At 56.9% G+C, this 15,588-nt stretch overlaps 3 protein-coding genes across 3 annotated transcripts; 2 read left to right on the top strand and 1 right to left on the bottom strand.

Annotated features, from left to right (window-relative positions):
- Positions 1-779: 779 nt before the first annotated feature.
- IE81DRAFT_348422 (plasma-membrane proton-e) lies at positions 780-4,138 on the top strand (the record flags this gene model as incomplete). Its single annotated transcript, XM_025516256.1, has 3 exons — positions 780-1,000; positions 1,099-1,241; positions 1,557-4,138. 3 exons carry the CDS (start codon positions 780-782, stop codon positions 4,136-4,138), a joined length of 2,946 nt encoding a protein of 981 aa, XP_025368533.1.
- Positions 4,139-5,120: 982 nt separating this feature from the next.
- IE81DRAFT_324641 (hypothetical protein) lies at positions 5,121-6,999 on the top strand. The gene is made up of 4 exons (XM_025514292.1): positions 5,121-5,790; positions 5,879-5,985; positions 6,247-6,324; positions 6,558-6,999. Exons 1-4 carry the CDS (start codon positions 5,430-5,432, stop codon positions 6,654-6,656), a joined length of 645 nt encoding a protein of 214 aa, XP_025368532.1. The 5' UTR covers positions 5,121-5,429; the 3' UTR covers positions 6,657-6,999.
- Positions 7,000-7,038: 39 nt separating this feature from the next.
- IE81DRAFT_367543 (PP2C-domain-containing protein) lies at positions 7,039-15,336 on the bottom strand. The gene is made up of 5 exons (XM_025517090.1): positions 14,266-15,336; positions 13,934-14,186; positions 11,929-13,865; positions 11,704-11,857; positions 7,039-11,634 (listed from the first exon to the last, which is right to left on the bottom strand). The coding sequence occupies exons 1-5, from the start codon at positions 14,884-14,886 to the stop codon at positions 7,238-7,240; spliced, it is 7,362 nt and encodes a 2,453-aa protein (XP_025368531.1). The 5' UTR covers positions 14,887-15,336; the 3' UTR covers positions 7,039-7,237.
- Positions 15,337-15,588: the final 252 nt, after the last annotated feature.

Here is a 15,588-nt window from a genome sequence, read left to right as displayed (position 1 = left end):
TTGCGAGACTCTTCAAGTGCCGAGACTGCTGGCCCATGTCTCGCCACGGGTCTAGGATTGCTCGGCGCCGCTCACTGCTGCAGATGCTGTCTGTCGATGATGATGCTGCAGACGTGGGTGTGCAGCATGTCCGCTCTAAACCGAACGGTCGACCGGCCGAGCTGCGTGCAGACCGCATCCTGACACCTCTGCTGTTCCGCCCAATTGCGCTATCTCCCTGGCGCCTGCAGGTGCGCGCTTGCTCGATTTTGAAGTGATGGTCGGCGGCCCTCACCGGCTAGATTGGGGCACATGGCGAGTGTAGAGGCGGAGGCCGACGGGCCCTCCAGCAGAATCTACTCTGCAAATGCGCGTGCGGTCGACGGGTCTCAGCCGTTGACTGCGTAGGCGCGCAAGCTGCCGCGGACCCCTGAGCCCAACCAACCAACAAGCGCCGCGCGCGAAGCATTCCTCCCTCTCGCTATTCAAAAGGTCAGAAGGCGTCCGCTTCGGCTGATTGGGAACCTACCCCTCCCCCCACGGTCAGCTCTGCACCTTCCCGACCTCAACCTCACCCGACCTTCCACCAACCGACACTCCCCCCCCCCCTTCACCCTTCTTCCTACTCTTCACACTGGGCTTTCGAGTCTGTTAAGACAGCTGGGTTTGCTATCTTGACACACCTCCGTCCCTCCCGATAACCAATCTTCTGGTCATCGGTGCTCGATCACATTTTAACCTCACTCATAATCTCTTGACCGTCTTATCGCATATACACACACGTACAGCGACTTGCAAACATGTCTGATTACGAGAAGGGGGGCGAAGCTCCATCGGAGGAGTATCAACAACTCATCCAATTCATTCGTGACCAGAAGTCCAACTCTGGTGACGAAGAGGTCGACGATGGATCGCGCGTCGTCAAGAAGCGCTCCCTCTTGACGCCTTGGAAGACGCGCGAGGTTCGCGTTAACAAGGAAGGTGAAGAGGAGGAAGTTGCCGCCAAGGTTCCTCCCTCTTGGTGAGTACGACGTGTAGCACGCTTTTGGCTGGCTTTGAAGGCGGCCACTCCACACTCGCTCCCTTACTCACTCGACACACCCTTTCGCTCACGTCCAGGCTCGAGACTGATATGAGCCAAGGTGTATCGGAGGCCGATGTCCACAAGCGTCGTCAAATCTTTGGCTTCAACGAGCTCGAGAGTCCCCACGAAAACTTGTTCCTCAAGTTCCTCGGTTTCTTCAAGGGCCCAGTTCTTTACGGTGAGTAGCATTGGCTAGAGTGAGCTCAGCACGTTGCTCGCCCATCCTCGTCTGCGCTCCGCCAAGGTGCGGCCAGACTCGACAAGATGGCGACGTTTTTCGTGCGGCCGACGGCCACCCACTAGGCGCGCGCGCGCGCGATAGCGCGGGCGCCCCAAAGTGCACGTGCGCACGGCTTGCTGAAAGACTCGCGTGCCGCCGCTGGCGTGCCACGCGCCTGCGCGCCCCAAGATTACGCGCCAACGCGGTCCGGACCAAGCACCTGTTGCTTCTGAAGGAATTGCGCTTACATGCCTCATCCGCTTTGACCTGCAGTCATGGAGCTGGCTGTCGTTCTGGCTGCTGGTCTCCGTGAATGGATCGACTTTGGTGTCATCATCGGTATTCTTATGCTTAACGCTTTCGTCGGTTGGTACCAGGAGAAGCAAGCTGGTGACATCGTCGCTCAACTCAAGGCCGGTATTGCTCTCAAGACCACCGTCGTTCGTGGCGGTCAGGAGCACGACATCGAAGCACGTGACTTGGTTCCCGGTGACATCGTCGTCGTTGAGGATGGTATGACCATTCCTTGCGACGGTCGTCTCCTTGCCGACTACGAGGACAAGGACTTGAGCGGTGCTAACAAGATTCGCGAGAAGATGGAGGCTTCTCGTCGCGCTGGCGCCGGTGAAGGCGAGGACGACGAAGGTATCGACAAGGGCCCTGCAATCATCGCCTGCGACCAGTCCGCCATCACCGGAGAGTCTCTCGCTGTCGACAAGCACATTGGTGACACCGTCTTCTACACCACTGGATGCAAGCGAGGAAAGGCGTACATTCTCTGCACTGACATTGCCAAGCAAACCTTTGTTGGCCGTACCGCTGCTCTCGTTCTTGGTGGCGCTCAGACCAAGGGCCACTTCCAAATCGTCATGGACTCCATCGGTGGTGTTCTTCTCGTTCTCGTCATCGTCTTCATCCTCATGTTCTGGATCTCCGGCTTCTTCCGTGGTACCGGTATCGCTACTCCTCGGGACAACAACTTGCTCATCTACTCGCTCATTTTCCTGGTCATTGGTGTCCCCGTTGGTCTTCCTTGTGTTACCACCACCACCATGGCTGTCGGTGCAGCTTACCTTGCAAGACGCCAAGCGATCGTTCAGAAGCTCACTGCCATCGAGTCTCTTGCTGGTGTGGATGTTCTTTGCTCCGACAAGACTGGTACGCTCACGGCCAACAAGCTGTCCATCCACGAGCCTTTCACTTCCGAGGGTGTTGACCCCAACTGGATGATGGCTGTCGCCGCTCTCGCCTCCTCGCACAACGTCAAGTCTCTTGATCCCATCGACAAGGTCACGATCTCGACTCTCCGCGACTACCCTGGTGCCATCGAGGAGCTCGGCAAGGGCTGGATCACTCACAAGTTCACTCCTTTCGACCCCGTTTCTAAGCGTATTACTTCCGAAGTTGAGAAGGACGGTGTTCAATACACTGCTGCCAAGGGTGCACCCAACGCCATCCTCAAGCTCTGCGCACCTGAAAAGGAGACTGCTGACCAGTACCGCAAGGTCGCTGCCGACTTCGCTTCCCGTGGTTTCCGTTCGCTCGGTGTGGCGATCAAGGAAGGCAACAACAGATGGCAACTTCTCGGTCTGCTGCCCATGTTCGACCCCCCTCGCTCCGACACTGCCGCTACTATCGCCGAGGCTCAAACGCTTGGTGTTTCGGTCAAGATGCTTACTGGTGACGCCGTCGCAATCGCAAAGGAGACCTGCAAGATGCTTGCTCTTGGAACCAAGGTCTACGACTCTCACCGTCTCATTGGCTCCGGTGGTATGAGCGGCTCTGCTATCCACGACTTCGTCGAGGCTGCAGATGGTTTCGCTGAGGTTTTCCCCGAGCACAAGTACCAAGTCGTCGAGATGCTGCAACACCGTGGACACTTGACTGCCATGACTGGTGATGGTGTGAACGACGCCCCGTCTCTCAAGAAGGCCGATTGCGGTATTGCCGTCGAAGGTGCTTCCGATGCTGCTCGTTCCGCCGCCGATGTCGTCTTCCTCGACGAAGGTCTGTCCACCATCATCACCTCGATCAAGGTTGCTCGCCAGATTTTCCATCGTATGAAGGCTTACATTCAGTACCGTATCTCGCTCTGCTTGCACCTCGAGATCTACTTGGTACTGTCCATCATCATTCTCGACGAGACCATCCGCGCCGACCTGATCGTCTTCATTGCCCTGTTCGCCGATCTTGCCACCATCGCTATCGCCTACGACAACGCTCCCGCAGCTCGTGCACCCGTCGAGTGGCAGCTTCCTCGTATTTGGATCATCTCGACCATTCTCGGTATCTTGCTTGCCATCTCCACCTGGATCATCCGCGGTACCCTGTTCATCGAGGGATCCGGCGAGAGCGGCGGAATCATCGCCAACTTCGGTAACACGCAAGAAATCCTGTTCCTTCAGGTTTCCCTTGTCGAGAACTGGCTTATCTTCGTTACCCGTCTTGGCGGTGGCGAGTCTGACATCACCCTGCCATCTTGGCAACTTGTTGGTGCCGTTGCTGGTGTGGACGCCATCTCGACCATCTTCTGCTTGTTCGGCTGGCTCTCCGGTGCCCCTAACCGTAACCCCATCACTGCTCCTCACGGTGGATGGACCGACATCGTTACCGTTGTCCGTGTCTGGGCCTACTCCTTCGGTGTCATGGTCGTCATTACGCTCGTCTACTTCATCCTCAACCGAATCTCTTGGCTCGAAAACCTCGGCAGACGCCAGCGTGCCCACAAGTCTCCCCTCCTCGAGGACTTCATGATGTCTTTGCAAAGGCTCACCATTGTTCACGAGAAGGCGGCCAAGGAGGGCGAGAACGACGTCTACTCCTTCGCTCAACGTCTCGAGATCGAGGACGAGTAAAGGTCGGCACATCACCCACAACGATGACATTCGACTCCTCCCTGCAACGTTTTCCACCATTGTGCCAATGCGCACTTGTACTGCAAGCCCGCCTCCGAAACGATCACCAACTACTCACCTTCCCTCCCTCTGCACCCTGACATTTGGTCCATCGCCAACATTTCCCCACAGCACACCCATTCTACTCTAATACCTGAAAGTGTGCAACTGCAACATGAGAACGGACATCTTGGTTTTCAGTGCCGGGCTTGAAATACGCGTCGGTGACATTTTCCCCTCCGGACCCACAAAGTTACCCCGGGAATTTGTCAAGACGTCGAGCTCGAACGCGATCCACCTCGGCCACGGGAAAACCTTCCCCTTTCCGCGGCTTCTTCCAACATGTCTGCCTATTACACACTTGCGGTTACGTTGCCGATGCTCCGTCAATTCTAGATGGTTCGCTTTGAAAACAAACATCGCTTCGCCCCTCATCTCGCTTTCGCCCCCCAAATCCATATCCGATGGCCGACCTTTTATCCGCGCCTGTCCTGCCATTCCCCCCCTTTTCTACTTTTGTCCCCACCACACACTCATTTTGTTTGCGCTCCTGACTCGTGATTCGAGCTCTGGCAATCTAGATGTGGCCTGTCGAACTGCAGCGCCCTAATTATCCGAACCGTCGTCAGCTGTCTACTCGGGAGTGTGCTTGATGCGTGGGGCCGAGTCGGGCATGGTGGTGAGTCACGATGGTCACAATTGAACGGGAGCGAGCAGACAGATTTGCACAGGGACCTCACCTGTCGACCGAGTCTGAGAGCAACAGCGCCTGTTGCGATGCGCTGAACAGACTCAGACTGTTGCAGGCTCAGCTGCAGTGCTCGCCATATGTGTGGAGAGATCGACGGGATGCTGCAGAGAACGACAGCAATGCGAATCGCAATCGAACATCTTTCAGCTTCAGCTGTCGCTTACCTGCTGCTCTCTGTTGCTGCCAAGCAACCGCATATCATGATTCACTCGGACCGGCGGGCCGTGGCGGAGCATGCGCATGTTCGCCGACTCGTGACTGCGGTGCATCTACGAGTGACGCGCTCGCTGCCGGTCTCAAAGTTTGATGGGAAACTTGAGTGAGCACCTCTGTGTGGCTCATGCAGCAGAGGCCAGGACTGGGGGCACGAGTTAATTGCGAGCGAGCCTGTGAGTCGCGAGTCGCGATCGAGTTGGGGGGGGGATCCGCCTTCGATTGCGGAGTTTAGGCATGTACGCGGGAAGCGTATCGGCTCATGCTGCGAAGTGCATGTAGACGTGAATGTTTGCGATCGAGCGCATGCGCACCCCTTTCGTCTTCCAATCACCACCCGACGAAGCATCACGAGAAGCTGAAACGCGACTGGATCGTCGGAACGCACACAACCATCTGTCAGTCTTTAGGTGTCGACCGCACCGGGAAGATACGGGGCCCACGACGGAGCTAGAATCGTTCACGTTTCTCTTCCCTCTTCATCAACGCGCGTGCCGGATTGTTCTGCCGGTCTTGCTGCACTCGCGGGCGAGAGATCAAGAGTCAAGGACTCGAGCGTCAAAAGAGCTCGTCTCGATCGACCGACTTGACTGGAAGCCCACTTGGCCCCCGGCATACTTGGTGCTGTGCAGCATGGCATCCACAGGAGGTGCGTGAAATGAAGCGCGCCTGCTGTTGTACTACGCACCAGCCCGCTCAGCATCTGACGATTTCGTCCCTTTGCATCCTTGGAGCAGACTACATCTTCTTGTTCTTTGTGCTTGCGGTGGTCGGAGGCATCTACTGGATCGTCAAGGGGCAACAAGTCAGCGCTTCGATTGCTAAGCAGAAGCAAGGTCTCAAGGTGAGTGCCGGAGAGGGAAACAGGTCATGCTTGCCACGCGCGTTGGGGAGGAAAAGTGTGTGTGTGTTGGGGGGGGGAGGGGGGGGGGGGGATGGGAGGAGGAGAAGAGTCTGGAAAGTATGCCCTCGGAAGCAAGGGAAGACGGGAGAAGGTACGAGCAGACGATCTAAGACTGGCAAGAACGAGCACCGCAGCACGTCAGGCGCTAGGCATACACGCGGTGCTGATCACCCTGTTTCGCTTCTCGCGCCCCGCATATAGAGCCGTGGCTTGGACTTTTCCGGCGATGGGCTTTCTGTCAAGACAAACAGGAGACAGCTGTCGCAGCAGGAGTACATCGTGAGTATTTCCTCGAGGCTCGGACGAATATTTGAACGTGTTTGGGGGTGAGCGGGGACGCGAACCGACTTTGGAATCAGGCCGGCCGGCCGACCTACAGGGCTGCCATCACTCCACTTGGAGCCCTCCATTTCGTCCCTTACTTGACGTAGCTCTCCATTCGCTAGCCTGTCAGCGCAGCACAGTCGCTAATCGCCTCGTGCCTTTCGTTTGCGCGACGCTACCTTTCGCAGGAAAAATCACAAGCCAGTCTAGCCAGGACACAGGAAAGAGCTGCAAAGCACAAGAAGGCCTTTGGATTCAAACATGGCGAGGATGGGGCTCAGCACTGAAGTTGCTATCATGCTTTGAAGACTTCCCATTGATACTGCCCGCTCGCCCACGCTCACCTCCACGCTCTGCTTGCTTCGACTTGCACCTGCGGTTGCCCCTCTCTCTCGATCTGCCTTTGCCCCGTCTATCGGCTGCCCCTAGACGTCAGATCGAGCGAACCTTCTAGAATCTGTACCATACTGTCTGGATGCCACACTTCTGTTCTTCTCATGATAGCACACATCGATAGCACGGCATCCATGACTGCTCTCTGCCGTAATCTAGCGTCAGACATGCCGTATGCGCGGGCCGACTTTTGCAGCTCTCGCGATGATCCACATCCCAAGCAATTGTGCAATCGTCTCTCGCATCCTCTCTTCGCGATTCTCCTGACAGAGCTGTGACGTGAAATTGATTTGCAGTGGGCACCTGTATGCGGTTCACAAATACAAAGAAGGCGTACAAAGCGGAAGGATGGGAAAAGAAGCTTTGCTCAAGAGGAAGCAAGTCAAGCATGGACATCGCGTGCAGAAAGATGGGAAAAGGCTGCATCAGAGCGAGCAAGAAGGGTGTACGGCTGTATACGCAGGGTATCAGGCCTTCACGCTGCGCTTTGGGACAAGAGTGCGAGGAGCGACGAGAGGTCCTTCAGGCTCGTGTTGGCGTCACGACGAGCCGCCAAGTGCCGCAGCGATATGGTTGAGAGCGCATTCACGATGCGTGAGGTCAGCTGTTGCATAATGCCAATCAGTTCCGCATCCGGTGCATCGTCTCGGATCGCGTAGATGAGCAGCTCGGGTCGCAGAGTAAGGTGCATCTCGAGCGCTTTCCGCCGCCCAGAGACGGGCAATAGGGCCATTGCTCCCTTGTCGGCATCGAGCGAGCCTGATTGCGGTACCAAAGCGCCGTCCGAGACTGTCTCCGCTGTCGGAGCTGCTTCGATGGCTAGTACGCCCGACTCGGCTGAAGCTTCGCTGACTATACTGTGATGCACGTGTCCGTCCGACAAAGCCTCGAGTCGAAGGCAAAGCATGCCGAGCTGTCGGATCTCGCCGATGTCCAGGAGCTGTGGGGTAGGTTCGAAAACCTGGGGTGCGATAGCACCGGGTTTACCAGCGAGCCGGCCTTCCAACTGCTTCGGATAGAGCAAGTATAGCAGCTCAGGGGTTTCGAGGCCTTTAAGCCTACGCTCGCCGACTTCGGATATTCCGAAACCCATCCTGCGCAGCAGAACAACGTCACGGGCGACATTTGGATGGAGTAGTTGAAGCGCTTCTTCGTCTGCTTCTGCGGCTTCCAAGCTCGCAGAGTCGTTCAACTGATCGGCGTCGCCACCGAAAGAACCGAGCACGGCAGTGAGCTCAGTGATGACGTCTTTGCTTGCCATGATCTGACCACCATCGGCTGCACTGCTTATGCGGGAAGAGCGATTGACCATTGGACCAAAGTAATCCATACGTCTAGTGATGGGATCGGCTTCGCAGACCGGAAATCCCCAGTGGATGCCCATACGGACGGACAGGCCACGATGAATGAGTACCCCCTCAGAGTCGTGCACCTCTCGTCCATCCTCGCACTCTAGCAGCTCTTGAGGCCAGTCCTCACGCAGTAGCTGTGCCTGCACTGTGAAGCACCAAAGCAAGGCTGCTGTGACAGAAGGGAAAGACACCATGAATGCATCGCCTTCAGTCTTGACTTCGTACCCTCCGATGGTGCGAAGCTGGCGCCGGAGCAAGTAGTTGTGCATGCGCATCGCCGACTGCATCCCACCGTTCGTCTCCCACAACGATGTCGAGTTCTTGATGTCGGTGAACACGAGAGCGACTTGTCCAATTGGAGGCGCAACTTCGCGCTCAAGGCGAGCGAGCGTACGATCACCAGGCAGTTCCTCTCCACGGGCGCCTCGAGAGCGTGTGCCCTTTTTGTAAGCGTCGATTGATGATTCGAAAGTGGTGGATTCGTTTCGCTGCTGACGATTGCCAAAGAGATCTCCGACAGCAACGACCATGACCATGATGCTTTCTTCTGCACCGTAGCTGATAGCAAAGTCGCGCAGCTTTTGCGCCGCTATCATGACGTCGCTTCGCTCCATGCGTGCAATGTCGATTGCGGTTTGATACGAGACGTGATCCCAGAGTGTGCGGTTCGCGAGGATGACAAACTCGTCCGAATCCGACAATTGGACGGTAGTCACAGCTGGCCTAGCGTTGACGACTGACGAGAGATGATAGTATCCAAAGGAACGCGATACGTCGAGCATATCGTTGACATGGCCTCGCAATGAAACCCAACCTTCCGCCGACCTGATGCGGGTTGTCTCTTCGCGGTCGAAAGGCTCGTGCTTGACGCTCACAAGGTGTGCGCTACCGTTGCGCGATAGCACTGCCAGCGCGTCGCCGACATTTGCAACGTGCAGCGTTCTGCCAACGACGTAGGCCAGCACTGCGGACGCTCCTGCGCGCCACTGATTGAGGTGTGTCGACTCAGCGATGGCTGGTGCGTCGGCGCGTCGATCATCTTGCGCAGCCATCACACGAGCTTCGCTCTGCTTTCGGCTTCCCTCGACCATGAGCAAGTCGGCGTACTCCTTCTCTAGTCGCAAAAATGCTCGACGCAACACGTCGGGCACAAGCTGCGAGTCCGGCGACTCGTCGTCGGGAGTGTTTGCGTAGTGCTTGATTTCGTATTGGATACGATACGCAACCCATTGTGCGAGATGACTTGAAATGCGACTACCAACATGACGTCCGTGGTGGCGCCCTTCGAATAGGCCCACCAGCCCTTCGTTGTCTTGTCCGCGAAATTTGGGAAAGACCGTGTCGTTGATGCTCAGGTGTTCAGACTTGCCAAGCGCGTCAGCAATGCCATATGCCATCCCGTTGATATGAGATTCGGATGTGCGAACCCGGCGGTCATCATGTCCATCAGGCAATTCCTCTTGGCGAAGCGTGACGGTGACATCCATCAAGCCTAGCACGCGAAGGTTAGTAAGCCTCTGGAAGTCTGAGGCCACGGCATCTTGGCGCCGGTAAGTTGCACGCCCATTCGCACGACCGCTACCACTGCCGCCACCACTTCCTCCTCCTCCTTTGACCTCTAGTCGCTTGTTGCCCGACAGGTTTAGGTATCGCAGTGCTGGGCTCGAGTTCCAGTTCCAGTCGTACTGCTGATTGGCAATGTTATACTTGAGCGTGTTGTTGCCCACGTCTAGATTGTGGAGTCGTCGCATCTCTTTAAGCTCGGCAGGTAGCGTTTGCAGCTTGTTGCCGTTCAAGTGGAGGATGGTGAGGTCCTTGAGCCGTGGCAAGTCGTCCGCGGGAATACTGTTGAGATTGTTGCCGCTCAGGTAAAGCTCGGTCAAGCGCGTGTTGAGTGAAAGTCCGAAGCCAGGGATTTCGTAGATCTCGTTGAAGGATAAGTTGAGGATCTCGAGCTCGGTCAAGAGACCGAGCACGCCAAAGACATCATCGGTGAGCCTATTGTCTCCCAGACGGAGCTTCTTGAGCTTTTGAGCCATTGCAAAGACGGCCCGCGCGCCGCCTGGGGTCTGCGGTACGACAAGCGTTCCCCCGATAGAGGTTCCCGAGCCTTTTCGCGCTTGGTCTAGCGCCATGCCGGACTGTTGAGCGAGTGCGGCCGCATCAGGCCCGGGCAAGCCAGTGGAACCGCTAGCGGAACCCCTAGATGCTCCCGCGTATTCCATCTGACCACCTAGAGGAGGAGACGGGAAAGATTCCAGCAGATTTGAACTGGCATTGATCGAAGCCAAGCTGCTGCACATCCAAATGCTGTTCGGCAGAGATTTGAGGTTGTTATTGTGCAAGTGTAGTCTGCGAAGCTTGCCAAGCTTGCCGATGGATTCTGGCAGTGCCGCCAAGAGGTTGTTGGTGCAAGAAAGGAAGTCCAACTGGGCCAGCTCTCCAATGGAGTCCGGCAGGGTGACGAACTGGTTGCGGTCCAATATCAAGGTCTGCAGGGACGGCAAATTCTTAAACACGGTCTCCTCCAACTTGGCCATGTTCGCCGAGGAGAGATCGAGCGACGTTAAGGCTCCAGGCTCGAGCGCGGTCAGAGTTGCCTTTGACAACGGATTCTGGCCTATACTAAGGCTGCGCAGCTGGGGCAGTACGTGCGCGTCGAGAACCTTGAGAGAATTGTTCTCGCATAGCAGCGATTGCAGCCGTGGCAACGTGAAAAAGACCGAGACATCCTGCAGCATATTGCGCCTGACATCGATTGACTGAAGATTTACGAGCTTTGCAAACGTGGACGGTAGCGTCTCTATCGAATTTCCGACGAGCACCAAGCGTTCGAGGCGGATGAGGTTTCCGATCTCGTCCGGAATACTCGAGATGGCGTTGAAAGAAATGTCCAGCTCCACCAATCCTTGCACTTCGCAGAGGATCTGAGGGAACGCTTCGAACCTGTTGTTTGAGATATTCAGGTATCGCAAGGTGGTAATGCGACTGAAATAGCCAGGCAGCTCGACGAGTCGATTGTTCTGGATCTTGATCGAGGTGACGGAACTCATTTCGTCCAGGGCGATGTGGCTCAAGTCTGGTATCCGATTGTCCGAAACGTCAAGATGGGTCAGAGTCTCGCTTGAGCGAATGCTTTGCGGGATCCTCTTCAAAGCCAGGTGGGAGAGGCGAAGGGTGTGCAGGCTTGTGCAAAGCTGGACAAAGTCCAGAGGCAAGTCCGACATCGGGTTGCCGGACAAGTCAAGGCTGCCAATCCAGTCTGCGTGCCTGTACAGGAAGATAGGCACCATCTCCAAATTGTGATTGGTTAGGTCAAGCAACCTGAAGCGATCCTCTGTGCTACCAAAGGACTCTGAATCGAACTTGGTGACGCTGTCTGGGCGGTACGAAAATTTGAGCAGATAAGACAAATCTTCTGCGCCGAGCTCCTCCAACGAATCGTTCTCAGTGTAGCCGGCCTGTTCCATACGTCGCCGCTGAAGCATAGCGGGCTTCTCCGCTTCGCCCAGCGGCCGTTCTGTGAGGCAGCACGTTTGATGTCAATTACGGGATGATTGCAGCTCCGCACCAAGCAATAGATACGCACCATGCCCTTTATCGGTGACAAACATTCGATATCCACCTGCACCTGCAGATGGGACCTTGCGAAGCATGATGGATCGCAGCTCGGCTGTGGTGGCGTACAGTGGTAGCGCGATAGTAGCGTGCGTGCCGTCTCCTTTGTAGATGCGCATAATGAACTGTGGGGTCGAGAAACAGCGTGAGCTCACGTGGTTGTGCGTCAGCATTCAACACCCTGAGAGGTACCTACCGGTCTACCAATGCTTTGGCTTGCAAGCGTGCTTGGTCTCTTCGTAATACCTCGAATAGACCTGGACGAAGAAGCCGTGACTGTATCGTCGTCCGCAGTCGGCATGATTGTGGCCGTTGGGGACACCGTAGTCGCCCGCGTATTAGCACCGATGGAGCCCGCGGTATTGGGGCGACTTGTCTTTCCCTGCTTGTTCGACCGGCCAAGGCCAAGCTTGCCAGCAGCAGCTGCCGCTGCACCCCCCGCAGCCGCCAGAGCCGCGCCTCCACGCGAAGCGGGTCTCATATGGTGGAGGGGCAAGTGGAACGCAGAAGTCGATTGCGAAAGAGATGGACTGTGAGGAGTGTGGGCAGTGTGCGGCGTGCGCGGTGGTACTGGGTCATCAATCGCCAAGATTTCCAGGCTTTGTTGTCGTTGAAGCTCGTGATCGTGGTCCGCACCTCCGTGGCCAGAAGAGTAGCCAGATAAAACGGAATCTTGCGTCCCACGTCTGGCGCCACCGTCCAACATCGACTGGGTGCCTTCAAGAGAGCTTGAACGCTTGTTGAATAGCCCGCTACCGCCGACGTGACCTGCTAGCATGCTTCCGCTTCCCGAGGACGCGTCTCGGTCGCCCTGTCTTCTTCCTGAGCCTGCAGAAGTCGTGACGTCGTCACCTTCTGCCTCGTCGTTGGATGAATCATCCTCGTCACGTAGGTAGTCGCGAAGGCGATCTGGTTGTACGGCCCAGCTATCGGGCGCCATCCAAGTCGAGGCGGCTTTATTGCCGCTGCTCGAACTCGACTTGCGCTGGCCCAGTGCATCGGCGCTGATGAATGCACCGGCCGGCAAAAGCGAGCCAGGCAAATTACCATTTGTGGGCGGAGGGAACCGGTACGTGGGATCGGCGACGTGGTTCTTGTTCCAAGGGTGGGTCTCAGCTTGAGTCCCTCGTGCTGCATTGAGGTTTGTGATGGACGACTTTGGAGAGACCCCACTGTAGCCTGAGCGTTGCGAGATCGATGACGTCGTGCTGTCCTTGCGAAGCTCTCGAATATCTCCGCTACTCGGGCCACCCGCTCGAACGAGATGCATCGGATCCTCTCCAGGAACTGACCAGGGTGCAAATACCTCTGCGCCCGTTGTCTCGCGAGGCGAAGGATTCGAAACACTCACACTAGCGCCGGTGGACTTGTCGGTCAAATGCTGTTTCGCTTCGGCTAGGGTGATGCGCCTCAAGCCAGGCTGGCCCAGTTTGATTCGTTGCTGACTCTGTCCCCTCCCAGCATGTGATTGATTGGTCGCGGAAGGATCTGCCGAGCCCAAGCGGCGCAAATTAGGCCTGTCTGCGAGATGAGCATTTTGCGCCTGAGCGAATCGGCTGACCTCTCCAGTCTCTGTGGCCGAAACAGAAGTAGACCGACGGCGGGAACGACCCAAGGACGCAGATACTGAAGCCGGATGAGCGGCGTCCGCATCGGGAGGAGGTGAACGCTGCTCATTCATCGGACCGACTGCGATGGACGTCTGTCGCATGCGTGGATCCACGATGTCGTCAATCTGGTCAAAATTCGTGTCCAGCGACATCTCAACCTCACGACCGCCAGCGGCCGAACCTGCAACGCCAAAGCCGAAGGGCGCTCCCAGTCCGCCAGGAGTTGCGTCAGTTGAGCCATCCTCGGGACCGCGGCTACGCTCCCTCTCGCGCGTGCGAGGTCGTCTGAGCACCCTCTTCTTCTCCCTGCCTGCGCCGCTGGTACTCGCGTGACGTCCGCCTGACGCTTGAGCCGCCTCCACACTTGCCAGCTCGTCATCCAAGCCTTGCGCTGGACTAACGTCTGATGGCTTTCCAGAGCGTGCTAGGAAAATCGAATTGTGGTAAGATGGCTGTCTCGCTAGAGAAGGCGTTGTCATGCTGCGCCCTTCACGTGCGCTTGGCAATGGGGGCGGGGCACACTCTACAGCAGTGAGAGTCGAGCGTCAGCACAGGGGTGAGGCGTGATCGCTTCGGCGCGGCAACGCTCACCTTCCGGAGTCTCTCGAAGGATAGCAGAGTTCTTCTTGCGGAGGAAGGAGAAAGGATTGCGGCTTTTGCGCGTTGGAGTTACAGAGCTGTTTGCCGGCGAGTGGAAACTGCTGGTGCTGGCGGTAGAGGGCAACACAGTGCTCCCAGACATCGGGCTGCGTGTCCCAGGTGGCGTGGTAGGTCTCAAAGACAGAGTCGATGCGGATGCACCGTGATGAGAAGCGCCTGGAATGGCTCCTATGTCGGCAGTAGCCTGTCAATGGGAGGAACGAGGCATTCGTCGTAGAGGTCAGTATTGAGGTACTTCTTCACAAAGCCAGGTCGTCACTCACAGCTCTGCCATGCCGCCCGATTGGCGCCGCCTTCACTAGTTCATCCTGGAAGAGCCACGGCGTGATGGCTGCATGTGTACTGGAGCCAGCTCTACCCGTCTCGGCAATGGCGCCAGTCACCACCCCATCTTCCTCGCGCAGCCCTCGGCCTTGCTGCAGATACGATCCTTTGGGATTGGAGAGTCCGCTGCTGGGTCGGCGTTCCATCGACATGCCTGTGCTACCGCTTCCACGCGGCTCGCGATTGAGTGAGCCGTGATATGGTGAGCCGACTGAGCTGTCTGGGGATGCGGCGTCTTCTCCTGACGAGCCGGTGATTGGCGCCAAGGAGGGCGAGGCGTGGTTTGGATGGGCAGTGCCAGGTGAAGCTTGTGTGATCGCTACATCGCTGAAATCCATGTCGAACGTCGAAAGACTTGGAAGTCCTTCCCGCAGCGTTTTGGTATAGTCTTGCGCAAGTGCAGCCCCTCCGGAAATGGATGGATTGCGCGTCACTCCAACAGCGCTTCCATCCACTGTGCTTTTGCTTCCGGTGCTGGCCGTGCTACTGCTCCCCCGATCCACAAGCGCAGGCCGCCTACTAGCGCCTGTAGTGCCGCCGTTTGCGCTTTGTGCATCCATCTTGTCGAGCGAGCTTGATTGAATCGGTGCGCCCTTTTGCGTAGACTGCGCTCAGACCACGTTGGTGAGAAGGACGGGGGTACGCGTGCAATGATGTGCTGCGGGTGTAGTCACGAGTCGCGGAGTCAAGAGTGTTGTGAAGGGCGTGTCGAAACCACGCTCGCGGGTCGCAAGCGAGCCGTCAAGATGAGAGACAGAGTGTTGAGGAGCGGGGTAGGGGTATGCAGTCCGGTCGCGAATCATGTGGTCGCAGAGAAGGCACCGGCCAGGAGGAGTCAAGTGCATGTGAGCTCTATGAGCGATCAGGGCGGATGCTTGGAACCAGCATGACACCCTGTGTGAGTACCGTTGCAGCAGAGTACCGCTTGATGAAGAGATGTTGTTCAAGTCACGAGCTCCGGAGAGGTGAAACGCTGTCCTTGGCATATCATATCGTATACTCACGCCAACTTGTGACGCGTGACTGATGAGTTTTGCTGCGAAAGATCACCCGCGATCGTCTATCTGTCTGCTGCGTGGATTGCTCACCTAGCTCTGCTGCCGCCTTGCCTCCTGTCACGAGCGATCGAGCTGGCGCGGATGTCAAAAGAGCCGCCGCACAGATCACATGCGCCCGCGCGGTCCCCGTACGCGCGATGCAGTGGTGAGTCGCAACAGTTTTGAATCATGCATCACGAGTCGTAAGTCTTGAGTTGATGCGAA

This window comes from Ceraceosorus guamensis (assembly GCF_003144195.1).
Source record: "Ceraceosorus guamensis strain MCA 4658 unplaced genomic scaffold IE81scaffold_44, whole genome shotgun sequence".
Lineage (NCBI taxonomy): Eukaryota > Fungi > Basidiomycota > Exobasidiomycetes > Ceraceosorales > Ceraceosoraceae > Ceraceosorus > Ceraceosorus guamensis.
This window is presented reverse-complemented; position numbering and strand designations above follow the sequence as displayed.